The 27,779-nt window shown below is 36.1% G+C and overlaps 1 protein-coding gene across 2 annotated transcripts in view; it reads left to right on the top strand.

The window, feature by feature from the left end:
- The window catches only part of LOC131670744 (semaphorin-2A), a 545,588-nt gene that overhangs the window by 419,196 nt on the left and 98,613 nt on the right, over nucleotides 1-27,779 (top strand). For both annotated transcript variants that reach the window (XM_058946635.1, XM_058946626.1), the window contains exons 7-9: nucleotides 256-486; nucleotides 580-1,270; nucleotides 1,350-1,797. In XM_058946635.1, coding sequence (XP_058802618.1) covers nucleotides 256-486; nucleotides 580-1,270; nucleotides 1,350-1,797 — 1,370 coding nt within the window. The remainder of the gene's footprint in view (nucleotides 1-255; nucleotides 487-579; nucleotides 1,271-1,349; nucleotides 1,798-27,779) is intronic.

Genomic DNA, 27,779 nt, shown 5'->3' with positions numbered 1-27,779 from the left:
AAATTTTAGTATTAATTTAGTATTAATCTTATCAAAAACTAACTTTTTATTCAACTTCTTGCTGCGTTTCTTTGTTATAATAATTTTAATTTATTCGGATCCAATAATGAATTCAATAATTATTTTAATCTAGTTAAATTTATCACAATATTTATTATATTGATTTTTATTATAATCACTCAAGTAAATAAATATGTACTTTTGCGATTTTAGTAATGATTTTATTTAACAATTAGTATCTCTAATGTGTTGCAGAGCCAAACTTCGTAGGTTCATTTGATATTGGTGAGCATGTATTCTTCTTCTTCCGTGAAACAGCTGTAGAGTATATAAACTGTGGCAAAAGCGTATATTCTCGAGTCGCTCGTGTCTGTAAAAGAGACACAGGAGGTAAAAATATTCTCTCACAAAATTGGGCAACATACCTAAAAGCACGTCTCAATTGCTCTATACCTGGCGAGTTCCCGTTCTATTTCAACGAAATACGTGAGTATGAAAAATAAAAAAATATTCGAAAAACAAACAAATAATACTTAATTTTTAGACTTGACATTTTTCTGATGGATCATTCGATTACAGAGAGCATCTACAAGGTACCCGAGGACAATACGCACTTTTATGGAACTTTTACCACATCGACAAACGGGCTTATGGGATCAGCTATCTGCTCATTTCACATAGAAGCAATTCAAGAGGCATTCCGTGGCAAATTTAAGGAACAAGCAAGCTCCAGCAGTGCTTGGTTACCGGTACTGTCGAACAAGGTACCCGAACCAAGACCTGGTCAGTGTGTCAACGATACTGAAACTTTGCCCGACAATGTTCTTAACTTCATTCGCTCGCATCCGCTCATGGACTCGGCAGTCAGTCATGAGAATGACAAGCCCGTATTCTACCAGCGTGATCTTGTGCTCAGCAAGCTTGTAGTCGACAGATTGCGTATTGATTTTCTTGGCATGGATATTGACTATACAGTTTATTACGCAGGATCAAATGACGGCCGTGTGTACAAGATCGTCCAGTGGCTCGAGTCTGAAGGTGAGTCACGCTCAATCTTATTGGATGTATTCGAAGTAACAACAGGTGAGCCCATTCAAGCCATGGAAATATCACACGAACATAAAGCTATTTATGTAGCTAGCGACCACAGAATAAAACAAATTGATTTAGTTATGTGTGCACACCGCTACGATAATTGTCTTAGATGTGTACGCGATCCATACTGTGGCTGGGATAAAGATGCCAACACATGTAAACCTTATTCTCCAGGGTAAGTCTTCTTAGAAGTATTCAGAGCATATATATATATATATATATATATATATCACTAATAAATACTTTTTTTTCAGGTTACTACAGGATGTGTCCAACAGTACAGCTGATGCGTGTGACAATAGCGTGGGCAAACGAAAGCTAGTAGTTACATGGGGTCAATCAGTGCACCTTGGTTGCTTCGTCAAGATGCCTGAAGTACTTTCTGATCAGACAGTTAAATGGTATCATTACAGCAAAGAGAAAGGTCGATATCAAATTGCTTATAAATATGGCCCTCAACCAGAAAAATTTATCGAGACCTCTGAGAAGGGTCTGGTTATCGTTGGAGTCAACGAACAAGATGCGGGCAGATATGATTGTTGGCTCGCTGGCTCTCTTCTTTGTTCTTACAATATTACTGTGGATGCTCATCGATGCTCTGCACCTGCCAAATCGAATGACTACCAAAAAATCTACTCTGATTGGTGTCACGAGTTTGAGAAATATAAATCAGCAATGAAGACTTGGGAAAAAAAACAAGCGGTTTGTTATAATATTAGTAATCTCTTTATTTTAGTGTGTCGTTCTCTCTCTTTCTCTCTCTCTCTCTCTATTTCTCTCTATTTCTCTCTTTATTCTCTATCTCACTCCTATGTGTTCTGTCTAACTTCTTTATTACTTTTCTTTATATTTTTTTTTATTATTTAGCTTCTCATCAGAATACCTCGAATTCTGTTGATGAAACAACGAATATATAACTAATTTATAACTCTTAAGTTATTGCAGACAATGTCTCATACACAATTTATAACATTCGTTGTTACAACTAGTATAAGTTTATTTCCAACTTCTTTCGATTTTTCGAATCCCTATAGAATAATTTATATAAATTTATTCTTATAATTTCGTTGCAATGTTTGTAGAAGCAAAGAATATCAAATTTTTGTCACTATTTTATCTCGAGTTATATTGCAAAAACTTATGAAAAAATTTTAAATAAAACTTTGTCCAAACTCCTTTGAAAGGCTTAAAATATAAAATTCAGAATGGATAAACATATTTTACTAGCTGAAATATTTACAAAGGTTAAAAATCCTTATTTATTCTGGGTTGGGTTCTATATTTCATAATATGGTTCGAGGTGAAACGTAGATAGAAATTGTCTTATTTTTTACTTTTATCATTATCTAGAGAAAGACAAAAACAAGAAATTTTATCGTGTGCTTTTATTACATCAATCGAATGGGTTTGATGTAATCTTTATAATTTATTCAAGATATGTTCTTAAAATGATTTACGGTTTAAATATGACAGAATAATCACAGGCCGACAAAATTCAAAAAATGGAAAAACCCAGAAACCAGACAGTACGTTCCCTAAGGTTTTTGGTGCGCTGAAACCGAATCTGACCTCAGAATTGCTCCATCACCCTAGGTTTTCAAGAAATCCTAACCTAAAAGTTCAAAAAACACGATTTTTCAATATATTTCGCGTAGTATTACGTCGTAAGTCAATTTTATTTTACAAAACGAGTAATGCTATCTCAAAGTACTACTCTTATCCTTCAAAACCCTTTTTTCAGATTTAAAAATCTCTTTTTTTTCTATCGAGATATCGTAGATTGAATTTGAGTGATTTAGCGATTTCGTTAAGCACGAAATAGTGGCGAATTTCCGAATAAGGAGTTATAGTGTAATTATATGTTTTTTGGGTCACTGAATCCAAATTTAACGTCAGAATGACTCTATAATCTCAATTCCCTTAATCCTAGAGCCCCATAACCTGCGACGCTGTAACCCCTGACCGACATATCGCAATTTCCTTAACCTTCGAGCCCTTTAACCTGCTGCGGTATAACCCCCGACCCTCACACCCCAATTTCCTTAACCCTCGAGTCTTTAACCTACGAAGCTATAACCCCCGGCCGAGCCCCCGGCCCTATCGAGGGTTAAAGAAATTCGAGTTTGGTGGACGGGGAATACCGCTGGGTCAATAGAACAACGATAGACGTCATTTCTGTGGTAAAAGAAGGTAGAAGAATTTGTGTCTGTGATAGGAAAATTCATATCCAACTTACGTATACAAGTACAATTTACGTTTACATACAAGTGTCTATAACTTGCGAAATCGATCAGCTATGATTTTTAATCTTACATTTTTCTGGTCTACTAACGATGAAGAAAGTATCTACGTTAGCAGATATCGGATTCACTTAGGGCCTACATTTCCTTACTTGAGGATAACCGTGTATGACATTGCTCAAAAACTACAAATTTTTGTGCTTCGTTCTTCATCCGTGTTAGGGATCGTGTTTGAGCGGCAGGCTAACGGAGAAGTCACTGGAATTAAATACTTTCTATTATTTCTCATATAACACTGCGTGCAGTACTTTTACTAATCTTTATTATTACTTTGTCTTCTAGAAATTTAATTATATTTACCCATTTCGTTATTAGAATAAGTTTATAATATTACTCGTGATTTCCAATTAACTTATAAGTTATTGAAGATGTCGGCATGTAGAATTCCATGCAAAGGAAAAATCGATTCCTTTTGTAATATCTGCGGTAAATTTGAGGTAGCTCGACTTCGTCGATCAATCACTGATATCATTAAAGATCAGTTTGAAGAATGTTACGAGACACCTATGAAGAATTTAGACAAACAATGGGTTCCTAAATATATTTGTGAAGACTGTCGTCGAAGTTTGAAAAACTGGAATAAAACTAAAACCAAAGTTGTTCTCCAACCAACAATATGGCGTGAACCTAAAAATCACCATGATGTCTGTTACTTTTGTAAATGTGATACTTTAGGTTTTAATCATAATAACAAAGCTTCTCTCCTTTATCCGTACGTTTCTAGTGTAACAGCAGCTTAGTATGGAAAAATAGAAAGAAAAAAAATTCTGATTCTGAGCCAAAAAAACTTCAACCAATAGAAGTTCCGGTAACAGACAAAAGCAGCAGTAGTGATGAAGAAGATTTTTCTGACTCAGAAAAGCTCAAACTTTTCGACCAAAATTCTTTGGATGATCTGATCCGTGATTTGAATCTTCCGAAAGATTCTTCAGAACTCTTAGCTTCAAGACTAAAAGAAAGAAATCTTTTATTACCTGAGACAAAAGTTTCTATTTACAGGAAGAGAGATATTAAATTTCGGCCATATTTTACTTGCATGGAAAACCTTGTTTACTGCAGCGATATAAAGCATCTCATCAGTTTATATGGAGTGCAAGGAGGTTATAATCCAGAGAACTGGTGACTCTTCATGGATGCTTCTGTACAAAGTCTCAAGGCAGTACTTCTGCACAATGGGAATGAGTATGCAGCTATTCCCATTGCTCATTCCACTGTGATGAAAGAGTCTCACGATAACTTTCGATTCCTTCTTGAGAAAATCAATTACAATGAACACAAATGGCTCGTTTGTGGCGATTTCAAGATGATCAATATATTAGTTGGCTTGCAATCTGGAAATACGAAGCACCCCTGTTTGTCAGCTAACTGATTTTTGGAAACTATCTATTCACTCTTAACATCATTCAAACTTCAAAATCGTACGTATATTCTCCGCATAATTAATTTGCTTTTATACACGCGCGCGCGCACACGTACACACAGGTATACAGACACATATACTCACATATATATACAATTAAATAAGCGTTTTATTATTTATCAACAATATGCTATAACTTATTGTATATAAATTACTCAAGTTAATTGCATGAATCTTGGATTCTTCAATCTGTTTAGTAATTTTACCTCTCTTATATTATCGATGTAATTTTCTTGTGATACGCTATCTAATCTATGCAATAAATTAGTCTATTACATGCCTTGTGTGTTATCTGCGTGACTGAATGTTAGATTAGATGACATAATTTTCTCAAGTAAATATACACTATCAGATAAAAAAGTAATTGAAATTTTCGGTGTTTTTTCACATGGCTGTATCTTCGTGAAAAACGATATAAAAAATGTAATAAAAGCCAATTGAAGCTAGTTTTTTTACTAGTTTTGAATCATAAGAAAATTTCCAGTCCATGTCTTTTGCGCAATCCTAATTAATATCACGAGAAAAAGTTTTTCGAAATTTTTTTGGTTATTTATTTTAGTCCACGTACGTGGAACAAACATTTTAATCTAAACGATTGTATGGAATGGAAAGCTTGTTTATTCAGTTTTAATTAAAGAGGTGATAGAGCTCGATATGATAATTTATCTTTTAGAGATATCAGAGTTAGAATGAAAAAGGATCGTTTTATCTTTGATCATTAAATCTCAGATTGCACAGAAAATTAAAGGAGACTTTCAAAAACTTGAATAAATTCTTTACAAAGACAGGCTATTCATTTTTCAATAAAAAATATTTTCCATGCTTCACATGAATTTGAAAAAAACCAGAAAAAAAGTACTTTGAATAGGTTTTTGGAAAACCGCGCGTTAAATTAACAGTATTGCGAAGACTAATGATATTAAGTTTGCGTTTTATAATCCAATATACCCACAATAACCTTCCACAGTTTAAATTAAATATATTGAGCCATTTCTTTATTTTACTATATTAAATTTTTTAATAAATTAAAGGATCACTTTTCCTGCTTTTAAATGACCTTAATCTTTTAAAACTTAAAAAATATTCTTTTTCTCATTTTCTTAAATTTTTATCGTAAGCAGCGTTTAATTTCGTGAAAAAAATTTTTTTGCCTCTATTTTTTTTGGATAAGTCTATTGAATTAAAGAAATCAATTACCGCCATTATTACTCAAATAGGCTATGCTGTTGAATTTACGCTTCTTTCACACACCCATGCATGTGTGTGTGTGTGTGTGTGCAAAATTTGAAAATTTAAGGTGGTGGCGACAATATAAATGACCTGAAGAAAGAAAAGTTAAATATTTGCAAAGAATAAATACTACTGTGTTCTGTATAAAATTTAAAAAAAATGTTCTTTTGATTTTGTTGAAAATTGCATATTTTGAAAAAAAAATATCAACATTTCCGAGTGAAATATTTTATATAATAAATATAAAAATTCTCACTCTCTGTATTACCTAGAACTAAAACGTGAAAATGGAGAGAAACTAGTTCCATGTTTGGTTTTTTTTATTTTTTTTTTTCACTTTTTTGGCTTTCGTTGTTTGTTTTTATTTGTTGTTCTTTAGAATTTTGTACAAGTTTAATAATTTATAATACAGAGCTGTCTTAAACATTTTTCTTTCTTTACTCAACACTACTATAACATCGAATAAATCTTGTTTGTATAATTTTTTGCAAAAATCTTTAAAAAAAATTTGTTCTCAGTAGAAATGTCTAACGGTACGTTACACGTTTTACAATAGAATCGTGTTCTTTTTTCATTTATACTATATAGGACTCTCTTATAATATAAAATATTTATTTTATTTATTTTTATTTATTTATTCTAGAGTATATACATAAATTCCATAATATGCATACATTCATTACATGTTAAATGTGATCCAGCAGAGGAATTTTATTCCTGTTCTAGTGTAAAATTAAAACAAAAAACTTAAAACTAAAAACTTAAAATTACATGGAATACATATATAACTTATCTAGAGTAGTCTGAGCGTATCCGCTTATGTTGAAGTAGCATTGCACTGCTTCAGTAAGCAGATCACTGTTCATTGCACTTATTGTTTCTATATTACCAATTTCTATTTAACATTTGTTTTGCCATTGTGTAGTATCCCGTGGTCACACTCTTATTTTTTCTGTATATAAGTCTTTCAAAATTGTTGAGTATTGCTGGGCATGTAGGTCTAATTGCACATGTTTCTCTGTAATGTGGAAAGATTTCTTTGTGTTGCATTATAGTTGAATATTTATAGATTTATAGATTTATAGATTTATAGATTTTGTAAATGTAGATCCCATTTCATGTTGCTATCGAAAGCAACTCCTAGGTATTTTGTACTATCTACTAGACTAATTTTATTGCCAAGAATTTCAATTTTACGAAAGTGGTCCGATACTTATCGGACTTACTTAGTCTCATCGCCCGATGGCGCCACTCTCGCAAGAGAAATATACTGCCATGTAGTACAACCTTGTCGATGGTTACTGTCAACATTTAAGCCGAATCGGATTCACAGTTCTGTTGTGACCGCGTGTGGAAGCGGGCGTGTTAGAAAAATGGAAAAAGAGCAGTATCGGTCTGTGATTTAATTCTTGTTTGGAAGGGAAATCGCGCAGCGAAATCAAAAAGCGCTTGGATGCTGTGTACGGTGACTCTTCTCCTTCGATGGCGACCGTTAAAAATTGGTTTAAAGAGTTTAAACGTGGTCGCACGTCGATTTTTGATGAGTCACGCCCAGATGCTCCGAAAACGGCTACCATGGAGGATAACGTGACAAAAATTCACGATCTCGTATTGGCAGATTGACGATTGAAGGTGCGCGAGATAGCTGAGATCGTAGGCATTTCAAAATATCGCGTGGGTCATGTCCTGCATGAAATTTTAGGCATGAGAAAGCTGTCGGCGCGATGGGTACCACGTTTGCTCACTCCAGACAACAAGCACAACCGTGAGACAACTTCAGAACAGTGTGGTGCTGTTTAAGCGCAATCCGAAGGAGTTTCTGCGTCGTTTCGTGACCTTCAACGAAACATGGATCCACCGGTATACACCAGAGACCAAGGAGCAGTCGAAACAGTGCATTTTACTCGGCGAAAGTGCTCCGAAGAAGGCAAAGACTGCCCCATCGGCCGGAAAGGTGATGGCCATCGTTTTCTGGGATACACAAGGTGTGATCTACATCGACTACCTGGAGACGGGCAAAACCATCACAGAGCCGTACTATGCCGAATTATTGGGTCGATTCGACGTCGAATTGCAGAAAAAACGGCCCCATTTGGCGAAGAAAAAAGTGCTTTTCCACGATGACAACGCACCGGCTCACACCTCCGCCGTCGCCATGGCCAAATTGGTCGAATTAGGCTACGAACTACTGCCCCATCCACCGTATTCTCCAGATTTAGCCCCGTGCGACTTCTTTTTGTTTCCAAACTTGAAAAAGTCACTCGCCGGGCAAAAATTTGTATTGAATAAGGAGGTAATCGCCACCACGGAGGCCTACTTTGCAGACCTCGAGAAAACGTCTTTTTCAGATGGGTTAAAGAAGTTGGAGCTTCGCTGGGCCAGGTGTATCGAACTAAAAGGAGACTATGTTGAAAAATTTCTTTTCTAAAATTTTCGTCTAAAATCATCACTTTTCTAAAATTTTCGGTTTTCTTTTGTAGGCTAAATACCTATCGGACCACCTTCGTAAGATTCTTTAGTGTGCTGTATAGTTATTGCTGAATTTCAAATAAACTGTTTGATCTATATTTAATGAAAGTTTATTTAACGCTAGCAAAGTTCCAACTACTGTTAAGTTTTTATTCACATTTGTTTCTATTTCATTCCAACTCTTACCAGTCAAGATAATAGCTGTATCATTAACGAAAGATAGTATTACATTTTCTGGTATTATTAATAATAGATTATTTAAATAGAGTATGAAAAGTAGTGGTTTTAAAATTGTTCCTTGCGGAACTCCCATTTCTACTGTTTCTTTGTTGCTTATGGTATTGTTAACTTTAACTCTTTGTTTTCTATTATCAAGGTAGCTTTTAATAAGGTTGTATGCACAGCTCCTTATTTCATAATTGTATAATTTGTCTAATAAAATCTTATGGTCTATTGTGTCAAAAGCTGTGACCAGATCAAGAAAGGTAATTGCTATTTGATCACTTGAGTCAAGTTTGTTGTAAATGATGTTAGTTATATGATATAATTTGTGCTTAGTGCTTCTATTTTCACGAAATCCAAATTGTTTTTATCCAAATTATAGACATCAGATTGCAACTTTCTATGAAATATAATAATTTTTTGTATATGATTTTTTCATATATCTTAGCTAGGTTAGAAATTAATGATATCGGGCTGTAGTTGTTCAGTAAGAGTTTTTCTTTAGATTTGTGTAGTGATATAATTTTGGCTTCATTCAGAGCATCAGGCCATATTTCTTTTTCAATGCTGTTATTAATATTGGTAATAAGTTCTGATATGAACTTCGTTTGTAATTTTAGTACCTTAGTATTAATGCCATCAACTCCACCATTTTTGTTTTTTAATTCGGATAGTTGAATTTCATGTATGCTGGTGTATTTTAAAAATATACTTTTTGTGTTTCTATTTGGCAAAATAATATTTTCATTTTGTGGTGATTAGATCTGTTCCTATGTTACAAAAGAATTTGTTCATTTCATCTGCTATAGCCTCTGATTTTGTTATTTTTTTATTGTTATTTACGATGTAGTCGTTGTTGTTATCTTTTTTTGTATTCCTTCTTATTTTGTTGTTTATAATGGAGCATAGTTTCTTTGGGTTTTGTTGAGCTGTTTGAATAGGATTTTTTTCATATTTTTCTTTAGCGTTTTTTATTATCTAATCCAGCGTTTTAACAAAGTTTTTATAATTATATTTTTTTGTGTTATTTAGTGGACCATTTTTCCATATATTATATAACCTTTCTTTAGATTTACAAGAATTTATTATACTTTTCGTAATCCATTCTTTTCGTGGTAACATATTGTTACTGCTTTTATTTGAATTTTTATTGTTTTCTGCTTTATCAATATAATATTTAATTTTTGTGATCAGCTTATTTGTCGATAGATTTCGTGTTATATTGATTTCATTCTAATTTATTGTGTGGGCCATGAATTTAAATTTATGGTAATTAATTTTTTTAATTTTGTAAAATAAGCTCTTTGTTTTGGTTATACTATTTAATGTCATCAGTGGATAATATAAAAAATTCTTATGTTTTCACTCCTGATATTTGATGATTTTATTTTATTAAATTTCTGATCTTAGGAGTTATCCCTGTTAATTTGCTTGGACATGATGTGTTTATACCGTACTGACAAAAAATTATTGTTTTATTTAATTGATGTTATAATTTTATATTGATGTTATATATGTGAGGAAATAATTTTTATTTTAATCAACATTGCAATACAAAGCATATTAAAAAAAAAAAAAAAAAAAAAAAAAAAAACAGGGATAACTCCTAAGATCAGAAATTTAATAAAATAAAATCATCAGTGGATAATGATCATTGAATGGTATGTTTAAAAGAAAGGTTTTGTAATTATTACCTTTTCATTTGATGAAATAATTACCTCCTTGGCACAGAGACAAGCGCGAATTTATACTTGCGAAAGAGGTTCCTTTTTACGCTTGGTGACCTCTACAACGCTATTTCTGACATCTTCACAGATTTTAAACAAGCTTTGTCATGAAAGCATGTACGCGAAGTTAAACGTTGGTGATTTAAAAAAATAAGTTGAATATAACGAAATTTTTAGTATAAATCGCTTCTTAACGATTAAAGTTAAATAAATGAATAGCACAAAATTCATATTGAAATTTTTGGAATTTTTTACACCAAAAAATTATTTATAATACACGGAATATTATGCAAAATCAAAATCACCAATTTAACAAATGGCATTTGAATAATAATTAAATAATGAATTCGCAAATTATCTTTTTTGCTATTATAAAATCAACAGTCGGATAAATATCGTTTCATTAATTTTACATGTACGTACAGTTGGATCGCGATCTCGCAACGTAATTTTAAATGTTTAAATGATTTATAAATTTTTTATTTATTAATAACTCTTTTAAAAATCAGTTATCAAATTGTCAAATTCTTGCTTCTCTTTCTTAAGATGCTAGTATCGCTATTTTATATTCAAATTGGCATTATATGTATTTATTGCAAAATTACTAGTGATATTAACTTGAAAATTAAATTAAGTTAACTAATACGTAATAAATGATCATTGAAATTCGAAATTAGTGCATTGTGTAACGGCCCGGAAAATAATCAAATTATTCTCGCAGCCCGTTAAGGATTTTATTTTCACTGGTCGGTGCAGGGCTCACCGCCGCCCCGATCAGCTAGCCGCTTCCTGGCGTTCCGCCGAATACGGGCGGATACGCGCTGCCCTGAAAAGGGATCGCGAAAGCACGGCTAAGCACGAGAGCGTGCGTGAGTTCTAATCACGGGCGTGGAAAGGGACAGAGGTGCCTTCCTGGGTACGCCCAACACAAAGTCAACGCTTAAACAGGTTAAATCGGGCTTTATTTACTCATACGAACTTTTCATACAATAACGCATGCCGAGATTTCGCTATCAATACTAATTTTAGAGAGAGAGAGTCGCTCGCTCGCGCAGCTAACGCACGCTAAGTTGTCGCTTACAATCAAAGGGAAACTCACCGGAAAGTAGCTGCTGCAGACAGACTACCCCTCGCTAGTCGCCCGCGTTATCGCCCTTGCTCGGGCGGTCAAGTTCTGCCCCTGGTAATCGCCCACTCGAGATGACGATCCACAGGCTCCGGCGATCCTTGGGGATGATCTTCACTTCCTTGCGCACTTTCACTTTTATTTTTGCCGGTCGCTTTCCTTTTTCTTTCGTTCGCGCGCACACGTGACAATCCCTCCTGCTCGCCGGTCTAAGTCCAAGTGTCCGAAAATCGTTTTCTCCCCCCACTCTACCGCTACGGCACGCGCCTTATCGAGTCTCGCTCTCTCTCTCTCTCTCTCTCTTCACTCCTCGCTCGCTTGCCCGCTTGGCCATGCTCGGCCTCGTGCGCGGACAATCTTCCGCGAAAACGGCCCCGGCCGTTATAATTGAAATTAACTAAAAAAGTGCTTTTGTTCATTTGAAAAGCTTGCAATTATTCATTTCGCATAGTAAACAATAAATTTCCCACGCCTGTGATGTAACGCTCCTTGTATGGTCTTGATTTTGATCAAGTGCCCTAACACATTCAAGCGGGTATGCGAGGTAGACCTTAGTTTTTATAGTACTTTTCCTCAGTTTTCCAATGTATAGCGGGTTGCTATTGCGCAATAAAAAGCAAAAAAAAGAGACAGATTAGACTGGACCATTACACATGAATGCTTGGTTGCAACCAAGATATTTTCATATGGTGATGGTGGGCAATGGAGTTTCTTTACTATCCAACAAAATCCGTGAAAGATCAAACGATTTCGGATTCGAGATCAGTAATCTAAAACACCTTTACATGAATTTCTAGATTTTTCTAAAAGGTTTTTGAAACTAACCTTGAATTGACACTTGAATAATTTTAAATTGACCATTATATGGCCTTTCATGATAAGGTACACGACATACGAGGTCTGTACGGAAAGTATCGGGCCTACCTTTATATTTTCGTGCTAGCGTTCTTCTTTATCATCTGGTGGGTGGCATCCTTCAAAGTAATCCCCACTTGATTGAATAACACGGTTCCATCGATGTTTCCACTTTTCAAAACAGTCCTGGAACTCACTTTTAGGGATAGCCTTAAGTTGTTTTCAACCGTTGTTTTGTCATCGAATTGGTGTCCTTTGAGTGGTTTTTTAGGTTTGGAAACATCCAAAAGTCACCAGGGGCTATGTCGGGACTGTATGGAGGTTGTCGAAGCAATGCGATATTATGTTTGATCAAAAACTGCTGCACAAGATTGGATGAATGCGCTGGCGCATTATCGTGATGGAGAAGCCAGTCACCACTTTCCCAAAAGTGCGGCCGTTTTCTTCTTACTGCATCATGCAAACGTTTTAAAATTTGAACGTAGTATTCTTTATTGATTGTCTAACCTTTTGGTGCATATTCGTGATGTACAACACCTTCATAATCGAAAAAAACAATCAACATTGACTTAACATTGCTCCGACTTTGACGTGCTTTTTATGGTCTTGGCGATTCAGAATGCTTCCGCGGTGAAGATTGTTGTTTTGTTTCCGGATCATAACCATAAACCCATGATTCATCACCTGTAATAACTTTTCTAAGCACATTATCACCATTATTGACCATTTCCAGATTGTCCAGAGCGATTTCTAAGCGAATGTTCTTCTGCTCTGCTGTGAGTAATTTTGGGATGAATTTGGCACACACGCGTTTCATTCCTAAATTTTCGGTTAAAATTTCTGAAATTATAGTTTTTGGTATCCCAAGGTCTTCTTCTAGTTCTCGCACAGTCATACGACGATCTTGTTCCATTGCAAGTCGCACCTGCTCAATATTATCTGCGGTTTTTGTTGTCGAAGGTCGGCCGGAACGAAAATCACTATCGACAGAAGTGCGACCATCCTTGAACCGCTTATACCACTCTTTTATTCATGTTTTGCTCATACACTCGCTTACGAAGGCCTTTTGCATCATTTCAATAGTTTCCGAACTCGTTTTTCCGAGTTTTAAACAAAATTTGATGCAAATTCGTTGATATTGTTTTTCAGTCATTTTTGACAATATCAAAATCCGACGAATGCGAACAAGGCACTGTAAATAAAGACACGCTGCGCAAGAACTTTACGTCCGGCAGGTGTCAGTAAGTAACCAATAGATTCGTGAGGCTTTACTGTTGACGTTTCTGTCTGGTAGAGATCGCTCGAACACTATGGCGCGAAGATATAAACGTAGGCCCGATACTTTCCGGCAGACCTCGTATGGAGCAGAAATCTGGGGATGGAAGAGATATGAAGAAATAGAGAGATTACAAGTAAAATACATAAAGTTGGTATTTGGATTAGATAGAAACACGCCAAGTTACTTCATAAGATGGGAAATAGGAAGACAAGAAATGAAAGAATCAGCATTAGAAAGAGTAATGAGGTATGAAAACAAAATAAGAGAAGAAAGGGATGGCTCAATAAATAAAGAAGCATGGAGAGAATTAAAGAAAAGGGAAATAAATGAAAAGGAAAAAAAGGGTAAGAAGGAGGAGAGAGAGGAAGGCTAGAAAAAAGTAAAATATATAGAGAGAGGGAGGAGGGAGACGAAATGATAGAAGAGTTTTGGGAAGTAATAAGAAAAGAGCTAAAGAAAAATGAAGAAAAGGAACTAGAAGAAAAGGAACTAGAAGAAAAGACCATCCTTGAACCGTTTATACCACTCTTTTATTCGTGTTTTGCTCATATACTCGCTTCCGAAAGCCTTTTGCATCATTTCAATAGTTTCCGAATTCGTTTTTCCGAATTGAAAGCAAAATTTGATGCAAATTTGTTGATCTTGTTTGTCAGTCATTTTTGACAATATCAAAATCCGACAAACGCGGAAAAGGCGCTGTAAACAAAGACACGCTGCGCATGAACTATACGTCTGGCAGGTGTCAGTAAGTAACCAATAGATTCGTGAGGCTTTACTGTTGACGTTTCTGTCCGGTAGAGGTCGCTCGAACACTATGGCGCGAAGACATAAACGTAGGCCCGATACTTTCCGGATAGACCTCGTATTCGGATTGAACGACCTAAGAAATATACGAGGGTGGTCCGATAAGTACTTAGTCTATAAAAGAAAAACGAAAATTTTGGAAAAGTGGCGTTTTATTTTTCAACATAGTCTCCTTTTAGTTCGATATACTTGGCCCAGCGATGCTCCAACTTCTTTAACCCGTCTGAAAAATACATTTCCTCGAGGTCTGAAAAGTAGGCTTCCGTGGCAGCGATTACCTCCTCATTCGACTCAAATTTCTGCCCGGCGAGTGACTTTTTCAAGTTTAGAAACAAAAAAAAAGTCGCACGGGACCAAATCTGGAGAATACGGTGGATGGAACAGCAGTTCGTAGTCTAATTCGACCAATTTGGCCATGGCGACGGCGGAAGTGTGAGCCGGTGCGTTGTCATGGTGGAAGAGCACTTTTTTCTTAGCCAAATGGGGCCGTTTTTTCTGCAATTCGACGTCGAATCGGCCCAATAATTCGGCATAGTACAGCCCTGTGACCGTTTTGCTCCTCTCCAGGTAGTCGATGTAGATTACACCTTGTGAATCCCAGAAAACGGTGGTCATCACCTTTCCGGCCGATGGGGCAGTCTTCGCCTTCTTCGGAGCACTTTCGCCGGGTAAAGTCCACTGTTTCGACTGTTCCTTGGTCTCTGGTGTATATCAGTGGATCCATGTTTCGTCGACTGTCACGAAACGACGCAGAAACTCCTTCGGATTGCGCTTAAACAGCGTCAGACATTGCTCTGAAGTTGTCTCACGGTTGCGCTTGTTGTCCGGAGTGAGCAAACGCGGCACCCATCGCGCCGACAGTTTTCTCATGCCCAAAATTTCATGCATGACATAACCCACGCGGTCTTTTGAGATGCCTACGATCTTAGCTATCTCGCGCACCTTCAATCGTCGATCTGCCAATACGAGATCGTGAATTTTTGTCACGTTATCCTCCGTGGTAGCCGTTTTCGGAGCCCTGGACGTGGCTCTTCAAAAATCGACGTGCGACCACGTTGAAATTCGTTAAACAAATTTTTGACGGTCACCATCGAAAGAGAAGAGTCACCGTATATAGCATCCAAGCGCTTTTTGATTTCGCTGCGCGATTTCCCTTCCAAAAACAAGAATCGAATCACCGACCATACTGCTCTTTTTCCATTTTTCAAAAATCAACGGACACACTTGCTTTCACACGCTCTCAAAAATAAACTACAACTCCGATCCGGCTGAAATCTTGACAGTAACCATCGAGAAGGTTGTACTACGTAATAGAATATTTCTTTTGCGAAAGTGGCGCCATCGGGCGGTGAGGCTAAGTACTTATTGGACCACCCTCGTATATCTAATGATTTTTAGATTTTTTTCATGGTTCACCGTAATTTGACCTTCATATGACTTTGAACGTGACATAATGTAGGTCTAGCGACCTTCGAAATCTGCACTTATGAACTTATTTAGACTTTTCTTGAAGGTTTTTAAAAATTGACCTTAAATTAATCCTTGAATGACTTCAAATTGACCTCTACATAAGCTTTTATGGGAAAGCACAAGACAAATTCGAATTCAGCTATTGAAAAAATAATCTTTTAATTTTTTACAGATATTTTTCTTGATTCACCACGATTTGACCTATAAGTGATCTTGAACCTAATGTGATTAAGATCAACCAACCTGGGATTCGTGATCATCGACCTAAAAAACCCCTTATGAAGCCTTATAAACTCTAGGTGCTTTAGTTTAGATAGAATGTTGATTATTGAATGGAATATTTTCATTAACCAGTTTGAATCCGCCATTTTGTATAACACAAATTTTTTATTTTTGTATTTCGAAATTCAAATACTATAATTAACAAAATATAATTTAGAAAATCAAATACAATAATCAACAATAATAAAAGAATATATGACTTTTGTCTAAAACATGCATTCTTACGTTATATTTTATTAATAACACAGGCCAACAATTTTAAGAACCTGAAACTAAACATAGTATACTTGTGGCGGTCACGCCAAGCTTACGTCAGCTGGCACAAGATGGCAGCACTCCTCAGTCGTCGGTAATACGACGGCGCAAGCAAACGCTCGTCCCTCGCAGCGAGTTCGCGTAGCAGCAGTCAGTCTCTCACCGGCGCTTGAGGTAGTTGGTGACGCTTTTGCTAGCTCCTCGTGGCAACTACTAAGTTGCTCTAGCGCTAAGAGAGTAGCTCATTGCGACCTATACTTGAATTCCTACAGCTCTGGAAAAACAAACAAGTGTAAATAAAGATTACATACAGTCTATTGTAATCTAGTCAAATAAAATTCAGTTTAAATCAACATACAGTGTAAATCATTTCCCCAGCGTGCGAAGCAACCTTCCGCATTGGTTACCCCGCGTTTGAAGAAAAGAAGAAAAAGTGGCAATGCAAAAAATGCGTGAAAATAAGTTGTAAAAAGTTTGTGTAGTTTTTCAACGACGTTTTGGTGGAATGCAAACAACCCGAGAAAAGAATTCGTCAACTCCGGTTACTAGCGGCCGTTCTGACAATTCCTTTGTGCCGCGAAAAAAAACACCAGCGTGGGACAACAGTGTTGACCTTGACGCTACTATTAGCATTCCAGAGACAAACAGCCCGCATTCCAGCAGCTTTGAAGTGCAAAAACAACTATAGATCTAAAGAAGGCATACTTTCAGATCCCCGTATCTCCTGAGGGCGTCCAGAAAACAGCAACTACGACTCCGTTTGGTATATTTGTCTTTCTAGGAATGCCTCTAGGATTAAAAAATGCTACACAAACTTTCCAAAGATATATTCACAGTATATTAGGAAATCATAGTTATGTTTCCGTCTTCATAGGCGATATCCTTATCTCACCCAGCACCATGGAAGAGGATCTTAATCATTTATGGACCATCCTGAGCATCCTGCTTGAAATTGATCTAAAGATAAACTGGGACAAGTACCAGTTTGGTCAATATGAAGTAAATTTTCTTGGCTTTAGGATAAACACCGACGGATTTCGGCCACCAGCAGAAAAGGTTGAGGCTATTCTCAACATTCCTAAACCTGCAATTATCCACTATATGAGGAGATTTTTGGGAGCCATAAACTATTTCAGATTGCAAATTCCCAGTGCAGCTGAATCGCAAGCTCTGCTCAACGAGTGCGTCAGTAACATGAAGAAAAGTGACAGAGCTGATAGCATGGACATTGGAGTTAGAAAAAGCTTTCGAGGACACCAAAAAATCGCTTGTAGCGGTAACATCCTCGGCTTTCCTGCATCTAAAAGCACCCATCATCCTCACAGCAGATGCATCTGCAACGGCAATTGGTGGATCCCTCGAGCAAATAATCGACGGTAAGCACACTCCACTTGGCTTCTATTCCAGGAAGCTGTCTACCGCAGAACGCAACTATAGTCCATATGATCGCGAGTTACTTGCAATCTACGCGACGCTCAAACACTTTACGCACATTGTCGAAGGCAAAGAATTTGTAATCAGGACTGATTATAAACCACTCACCAAAGCTTTCCAGCAACGCCCGGACAAAGCATCTCCACGACAGTTATATTAACTAGATTATATAGGCCAATTTTGCACAACGATCGTTCACATTCCAGGAGAGCAAAATTTCGTCGCCGACGCGCACGAATCACGAATCTGCACTATCAATATGCCCACCAGACTCAGTGCTCAAGTTATCAGTGAGGCTCAGGCTGAATACGAAGCTTCATTGGATCGCGAGAGCGATCACGTGAGTGGTCTTCAACAGATAGAAATAGACGGATACCGTTTCCTTTGTGAAGTTTCAACAGGAGTAGTACGTCCTTTCTTACTACCCTCTCTGAGGAGGACAGCATTCGACGTCATTGATGGCCATGCTCATCCGAGCGGTAGAGAGACAGCAAGGAAGATCCGGGAAAAATACTTCTAGCCTGGCATTCGCAAAGATGCGCTAACTTGGTCGCGTCAATGTATTCCGTGCCAGAGGGCGAAAATCCATCGCCACATACGGAATCACCCTGCCAATTTGGACATACCAGAAGCAAGATATAATCATGTACACTTAGATATAGTTACTATGCCTCTCGCCAACGAGTACAGGGTCGTTTGAAAAGTCCGTGCAAAGTCAGAGAGATGGCGCTACTAGTGCGTATCAAGGTTATTTTCAATTAGCCGCATATCTTGGAAGAGCACACACCAAGTTTCAGCCAGATCGGCCAATTTCTTGCGTTTTACATTCGTTTCAATCAAAGAAATCGAGTGGTTGTAAAAAAATGGACGAAAAAGAATTTCGTGTATTGATTACACATTACTCTTTCAAAGGCAAAACACCTCAGGAGATTAAACAGAAGCATGATAAACATTATGGTGATTGTGCACCTTCGATTAGAATGGTTTATAAGTGGTTTCAAAATTTTCGGAGTGGCCATATGAGCACAAAAGATGCTGAACGTTCTGGACGCCCTGCTGAGGTTACCACTTCAGAAATCATTGATAAAATCCATGATATGTTAATGGCTGACAGAAGAGTGAAGGTGCGTGAGATTGCTAGTACTGTAGGCATCTCAAGCAAACGGGTACATAATATTTTGCACCAACATTTGGACATGAAAAAGCTATCCGCTAGATGGGTGCCGCGATTGCTCACGATTGACCAAAAACGAGATCATGTGAATTGTTGCAAGAATGGTTTGCAGCTGTTCCAGCAAAATCCGCAAGACTTTAAGCGTCGTTTCATCACTGTAGATGAAACATGGATACATCACTACACTCCTGACATCAAAGAACAGTCTAAACAATGAGTTACCAAGGGAGAATCTGCTCCGAAAAAGGCGAAGACAATTCCTTCGGCCGGGAAGGTTATGGCGACTGTCTTTTGGGATTCGCAAGGAATAATTTTCATCGACTATCTGGAAAAGGGAAAATCCATTTTAGGCGAATATTATTCATCGTTATTGGATTGTTTGAAAACCGAGTTGCTAGAGAAACGTCCACGATTGGACCATAAAAAAGTCCTCTTCCATCACGACAAAGCGCCAGCTCACGCCTCAGCAGTTGTGGCCGCAAAACTGATGGAGATAGGGTTCCAACTCGTTTCACATCCCCCCTATTCTCCAGACTTGGCTCCGTCGGACTACTATTTGTTCCCTAATATGAAAAAATGGTTGGCGAGGAAAAGATTTTATTCAAACGAGGAGGTGATTGCAGAAACGAATGCCTATTTTACAGACTTGGACAAATCCTATTATTTGGAAGGGATTAATATATTAGAGCAGCGTTGGATGAAGTGTATAAGCCTAAAAGGAGACTATGTTGAAAAATAAAAAAGATTTATTAAAAAAAATCAAGCAGTTTTTATTTCTTCACGAACTTTGCAAACGACCCTTGTACTGTCTTACACTCATAGATAGGTACACACGATGGCCTCAAGCAATTCCGCTGAAAACTGCGACATCGGAAGAAGTGGCCAGCGCTTTCTATACTGGCTGGATCACTACTTTTGGCACACCGCTAACAATTACTACAGACCAAGGACCACAGTTCGAGTCTGCACTTTTTAGTTCATTGGCAAAGTTAATTGGAGCGAAAAGAATACGTACAACGCCCTATCACCCGCAACCTAACGGAATGGTTGAACGATTCCACAGAACATTCAAGGCCGCACTAATGTGGCAGCCTAGCTCTGTTTGGACTGAGCTGCTGCCCACCGTGCTTCTAGGATTAAGAACAGCATACAAGGAGGATATCAAGACTTCGCCTGCCGAGCTCACTTTCGGATCAACGATCAGAGTTCCAGGAGAATTTTTTATAGCTAAGGACTTTCCGCAATCACCGGTAACTTTCCTAGATCATCTGCGAAAGCATTTTGAGGTCTTACGGCCGACACCTACTTCGCACCATGTTATAACCAAGCAATTCATGCATGGAAATCTTCACACATGCACCCATGTCTTCAAATTGAGAGTTCCAGTCAAACCTCCACTAACTCCGCCCTACTCTGGACCTCATCGAGTAATCAAAAGGTTGGACGACCAGCGATACGTCATAGACGTCAGCGGGAATCCTCAAACCGTATCAACCTCGATGCTAAAACCACCGTACATCTCTTCGAACGAGCCATCACAGATCCAATGGCAAACCAAAGAAACCCTGTCCAAATCAGTTTCATTTCAGATACCCCTAACGCAGTAAGCAGTTTCAAAGAAAGCAACCGATTTAAAATCTACGCCAGGAACACTTAAGTCCTGCCTAACCAGCCCCAGGTCATAACCTGCATCTAAGTTGTCTTCTGGCCAGGCAACTTACAGGGAGGGAGTGGCTGTGGCGGTCACGCCAAGCTTACGTCAGCTGTCACAAGATGTCAGCACTCCTCAGTCGTCGGTAATACGACGGCGCAAGCAAACGCTCGTCCCTCGCAGCGAGTTTGCGTAGCAGCAGTCAGTCTCTCACCGGCGCTTAAGGTAGTTGGTGACGCTTTTGCCAGCTCCTCGTGGCAACTACAAAGTTGCTCTAGCGCTAAAAGAGTAGCTCATTGCGGCCTATACTTGAATTCCTACAGCTCTGGGAAAACAAACAAGTGTAAATAAAGATTACCTACAGTCTATTGTAATCTAGTCAAATAAAATTCAGTTTAAATTAACATACAGTGTAAATCATTTCCCCAGCGTGCGAAGCAACCTTCTACATACTTAATATATTTCATGCGCTGATTCCGAATCTGTGCTCAGAATTGCTCTATCACCCTTAGTCTTCTAGATATCTTAACCTAAAAGCGTCAAAAGCTCTTTTGTGCTATATTTAACACCTGTAATATGACGGAAATTTTTTTCTGTGCAATTCTGATCTCAATTTCTAAAAGAGTAACTCTTAGGCTACAAAAAGCACTATTTAAAATTAACTTTATATTTTTTTCAACGAAAATATGATTGTTTGGGAAATGTTGGATATGAACATTCTCCTACAGGCTTATAATAACACGAAACTAAATATTACCATGCTCTCGAAATTTGATGAGCAGTGCTCGACCGGGCGTCGGCTTAATGTGATTCCATCAAATGTTCTGGTTTAAGGATTACTCAAGAAATTACATGTGAATTTCTACTGACTTAGGAAATATCAAGGTTATGGAGTTTCAGCAGACTGAACACTGCTATACGCGGACTTTCGTACTTTTGATGCTAGTATTCGTGTACATTTATAGGCATGAGAAGCGAATATTGAGTTTCGTGTTATTATAAACCGTACGTATAATGTTCAGATCTAACATTTTTCAAACGACCATATCTCCGTCAAAAAAATTATAAAATTAATTTAAAATACTGCTTTTTATAGCCCAAGAGTCTCTTTTAGAAACTGTGGTCAGAATTGCACAGAAAAAATTCTTCGTCATATTACAGGTGTTAAATATAGCAAAAAAGAGTATTTTTGACGCTTTTAGGTTAAAATATCTAGAAAACCAAAGGTGATAGAGCAATTCTGAGCCCAGATTTGGAATCAGTGTATAAAAATCTATTAAGTATACCATGTCTCGTTTCAGGTTCTTGAATTTGTAAAATTTTGTTGGCCTGTGTAATTATTGAATAAAAACAGCAATTGATTTATTACAATTTTTACTAGTCGGAGCTTTAGGTATCATCTGTAAAATCTGATGATTTAGACGTTTCTTTACATCACATGATCTTTATGGATGAATTTAATGAGAAAAAAAAGAGATTTTCGCAATTATTTATTTAATTATTATAGCAAAATGTATAATTATTGAAAAATTAATACAGTAATGGTTAGATACAAAAGTTATTAGTACAGGAGAAGTTATTTCATAATTATAACATGTAATGAACCTGAAATATAATAGTTCAGGAAAAATGGGATTTGAGGCGGTTATTCATTTCGGCAAGACGATTATTTTTTGACAGGTAGTTTGAACGGCGTACATTAAGATAACAACGATCCATAGTCTGAGAAAGTTGCGGCACATTGTTAAAATGTCCATAAACTAATAAATTTTGTGACTTTTTTCGTTCTTTTCTTTATAACATTGTTCCGTTAACATTTACAACAAAATAGTTCAATACTTTTTGTTCGTGAATAAATTACCTACAAAACCATAGGTTGCACGTCAAAAAATATCCATCAGGTAAAAAGTTATTAACTATTAACTTTTGTATTTTGAAAATATTATAAACAATTTTTTTTAGCGTCTTTATAAACATTGTGCCACCGCTTCTCGTTGAATGGTATCTTTTTGTTATGAGATGATATGTACGGAATCGCGAATCTGTAAGTTTAATAGTTTACGAGTTATCGTCTTATAAACAAATTACATACTCGTTTATTTTTCGAAGCCCAATTGTTATCCACTAATGAAAAGAAAATTTACGTTATGTCTTTCAATGCCCTCTATCGATTTCCAAAATGATTTATCAAAAAAAATCAAAATTGCGACCGTGGGAGTAAAAAAACAAAAGCGACGTTAATTGCAAAATAGATTAATAACATTTTCAGTAACTTTTTTGTAATAATTATTTCGGGTTTGGATAGCAATTCAAATAAACTTCAATTTAAAACAACGATGGCACAGATCCGTTGATAAACAAAAAAGTTACAGGCTGGCAAAGTTTTTGGCTTATTGTTCAACAATTTATGCCACTAGTGGAAAAAAAAAATATCGTCATTGGCGGAATACCTCTAGTTTTTAGGGATGAAAATTTCAAGTCTACGGGAAAAAGGTAAACGGCTTAAAAAAATTTGGGAAAATCAGCCCTCGGCAATAATATTCACGATCTATCGCGCGGCGGCGGAGTGGGGGAAGCCGACGAATACTCGACAGAAAAATTGAGTCTGACCCACAAAATCAGCAGCGCAATTAAAATCGCTATTTTCTCGTTAACTATTCAACATATTTTCATCATTTTTTTTTATTTGATACCCCGCGACGAGAGAAATCTATTCCCGCTATATAAAATAAGCAAAAGTTATAAATAATGTCATAAAATTTATTTATAAAAAATGTCATTTTTTTTTCTTCATTATTATAAACAAGGAATGAATTATTATTATATAGGTAAGTAGAATCAAGTAGTTTAACATGTTAACTTACATATAAATAAATAATTAAGCTTACTTTTGTACTTGAAAAAAAAAAATATGATTCATTATAATTTTTTTGTCTAATGTTAAATGTGTATTGTCTAAATAATTAACTACATCGCGTTTATGATAAATTTAATCTTCTTAACTTTGCATATTCCAAATTCTTATATATTTGGAAACGTTAGTACGATAGAAGCCACTTTCTCTTTCGGTTTACTCGGTCGGTTTTAAGGCAGAAGAGAGCAGATGTCAAGGAGTAACATGTAGCTAAGCAGTCGTGCATCAGCTCTCAGACAGTTATCGCTTACGGTAGTGAAGAGCTCTGTTCGCTACATTTTTGACTCACAATCGATTGATTCGTAATATTTTATTGTAATTGAGATTCAGCAAAATTAATTGTAAGTATTGGATTGCGTACATTTAATCTATGCAATGCTAAAGTTTTAATGTTGTTATAATTTAGACGTTATATTCAATTGAAAATATGAATTCAATATGAAACTCTTAGAAAGTGTCAACTATAAAGGATTAAGGTGGCTCCATCAGGACGGGCCGTATCACATTGGGGCCCCATAGGGGCTTACGTTAAATAGCGGTTTTACGAATAAAAATTATCTAAAACTATTTTGTACGTAATCAATCGTTAAGATATACGTAATTATGTACTTAATTGCGAAAATAAAAATTTTTCAAGTCACCCCTTTCATGCATACGAGCCTGGCTTGCGTTGATTTGGCAACGGCGCATACTTAACCGCGTGTGACTCATGCGCAAAGAGGCAACTCTCATGTCACATGTGTTCATACCTACCAGCAAAACAATATCGAGAGTATATTGTTTTCTATTATAATTGAAGATTGTTTAAATAAATAAGATGCCATATGACGTGCGCAAAACCGTCGGCAAAAGGAAGGGACAGTTTGTAAAAGTGGCTATAAAGAGAAAGTCCGAAAATCTTGTAAATGTTGTAGAAAGCAAGAAAAGACGCGAAAGTGAGGTTAGTATATCGACGTTACTTATGTTTATGTTTAAGTAATACGGTGAAATTAAAAGTATTATTGCAAGTATGTTTGTAAAACCGAATGATATAATTCGTTATTAATATTTGAATGTTCAGCTGAGGTTACAAGTATATTTTATTGCAGAAATTCGCATTATTTACCGGGCGGCGAGTTGTTGAATTGGATATTTTAGCCCGAGAACTTTGGTGTGATATTTGCAATATAGCATTGTCTTTACGCAATTCTATGGAAGAAAAAAGAAATGGTTTATTGAGTGAAATTAATGTCAAATGCGACAAATGTTCAAAGATATTTAAAGTAAAAACTAACAAACACTCTCTGGATAGCAAGTTTTCAGATGTCAATCTAAAATTGGCTGTTGGTCAGTAATTAATTTATTCATGGCAACTGACATGTTGAGTTATTGTACGATTGATGTGAACTATATTGTATTTATGTTCTGCATGTAAATATAGGTATGCTCGATACTGAAATGGGCGAAAGAGGTGTAAACACTTTTTTATCCTCGTTGAACATACCTGCTGTAGGAAGCACTTCTTTGAAACGCTGGGAGAGAGAAGTTGGAGGAAAAATCTTAGACCTTGCGAATGAAGTTTGTAAGAACAATATAGAAGTGGAAAAGAAAATGACTATGGAACTAAGTTTGTCGGAGTCGTAAGTTCTCCTTGGATCATTGTGGTGTACTCTAATACACATACACGAAGTTGTATATTGTATTTACTATACAGAAGCAGTATAGTATATTCTTTAGCTATAAAATAATATTCTCAATGTTATTGATTGCAATAGAAAAACAATATTGATTTTTAAATAAGATTGTAATTGTAAATATAATTGCCTGGTTTAAACAAGTAACTAATATTATTATTTGTGACTAATACGTAAATATGCATGTATCTAGTAAATAATAAGTATTTAAAATCTAATAACTAATGTATGCATCTAACAACTAATAAGATAACTAATAATAACAACCTACGCATAAGAGTAAATTGTATTCATCAAATTTGTATTTGATCACAATAATACTCAATAAAAGAAGCCATGTATGTTCATACGCTACTGTTTTGTTAGTGTCCTGTTTAAATTTTTATAATTATTTTTCATAACATCCATTTTTTATTTTACTTTTGCAGACTTCGTATGGGTAATCCTGAGACTTTAGACTTAAATAATAACAATGATTCTGTGATAGACTTAGTAGGATCTTTTGATGCAGCTTGGCCAAAAAGAGGATCTAATAGTCTATGTGGTAGGTCATATCTTGTATAAATGTACGTAGTAATTTTTGCAAACTCTATTTTTTATTTTATTATTTTCATCATAGGGCACGGTTCAATCATTGGTCGATTGACAGGAAAAATTTTGGGCTTTACAACACGAAGTGTAGTATGCCATAAGTGTAATCAAGACGTAGTGCTTCCACACAAATGTTTCAAAAATCACGTTGGTTCGGCGAAATCAATGGAAGCTGATATGGCAGTAGAATTAATTTAAAAAAATGATAATTTGGTAAATGCTAAATGTAGAATTAGTACTCTTATTGCAGATGATGACTCATCAGTTATTTCAGCTTTTAGACGATTATCGCCTTATACAATAAAAAAATGGGCTGACTTCAATCACACACATAAAAATTTTAATTCTAAGCTGTATGACTTGAAAATAACTCCAGTTATAAGAGAATATTTTTCGAAAAATTTCGCCTTGTCTATTCAGATAAACAAAGGAAACGCTGCAAATGTAAAATCAGCTTTAGAAAATCTGATTCCTCACGCTTTTGGAATACATGATAATTGCCTGGACTGGTGTATTAGAGATGAAAATGTTATCCACAAATACAAATATTTCAAAGACGGAAAGTGTTTGATTGATTCTAAATTGAAAGCTGATTTAGAAAAAGCTGTTGAACCTTTCGCTAAAAATGCAGAACAAATTGCCCCATGTGCATCCAGCCAGTCAAACGAGTCATTCAATTACATTGTTACAACGAAATATCCAAAATCTAAGCATTTTGCAGGAAGTGACTCACATCGGTTCCGAGTTGGAATATCGGTTCTACAAAAAGATTTAGGTTTTGAGTTTGTTAATATCTTATTTTTTGACCTAAATTTATCGCCTGGCAAATATACGGAAAAGTATCGAAAGGTCAAAGACGAAAAAAAATGAAGGATTTGATTCGCAAGAAATCCGTCCCTACAAAAAGACGAAGAATGATATTGAAAAGTGAGAGGTCGTCTGTACATTCTAGAACTGTGAATAAGGAAGGCATTTCTTACGAATCAGGAATGGGTTATTTAAATACATCGGATCTTATTGATGAAACTGTTTTACCAGGTATAATATAAAACATAAAAAATAATCATAGCAAAATTGTTATTGTCGTCACATCTCTATCGCATATTTTGTTTGTAGATGCTGTAGAATATAAAGATTGTTGTATTGTCGTTTTTGACACAGAAACAACAGGATTGAGAGCTACTGATGAAATTATCCAGGTAACTCATAAATATAGAAAAAATTAACAAAATTTACGAAACATGTATAATGTTATCCATGTTATATTTATTTTAGATAGCTGCAAAATCAGATAGTAGCAGCTTTGAAGTATGCATAAAACCTACTAAAGAAATATCAGAAAGAGCATCGGAAACAACAGGCTTCACAATGAAGGATGGAGATTTATACTTACATGATGAACTTGTTAAAACGTGTTCTGCTAGAGACGCATTCATAAGTTTCATGTACTTCCTCAAAATGCAAAAGTGTCCGTGCATTCTTGTAGCACATAATTGCTACAGGTATGGATTATCCAGACCGATTGCATTCCGCATATTCCATAAACAACTATAATTCATTATTTTTTTATAAATTTGATGCACCCAGATTAATTAAATTAGCACAATCTTTATCACTAATGAGAGAATTAATGCTTTTTGTAAAAGGATTTGGGGATACTCTATCGATGTTCAAAGAAGTTCTACCAGAACGAGTTTCAAAAAAAGAATCCTTTAGCTAGCCTATATTAGTATCGGAATATTTACCAGAGTCTCTTCGATTACCTGCTCATAATGCAATTAATGATGTCATTATGCTTTGCAACTTAA

Source organism: Phymastichus coffea, unplaced genomic scaffold, assembly GCF_024137745.1.
Source record: "Phymastichus coffea isolate CEN01 unplaced genomic scaffold, Cenicafe_Pcof_1.1 PCOF00009, whole genome shotgun sequence".
Lineage (NCBI taxonomy): Eukaryota > Metazoa > Arthropoda > Insecta > Hymenoptera > Eulophidae > Phymastichus > Phymastichus coffea.
Note: the sequence above shows the minus strand (reverse complement) of the source record. Positions and strands in the feature narration are given on the sequence as shown.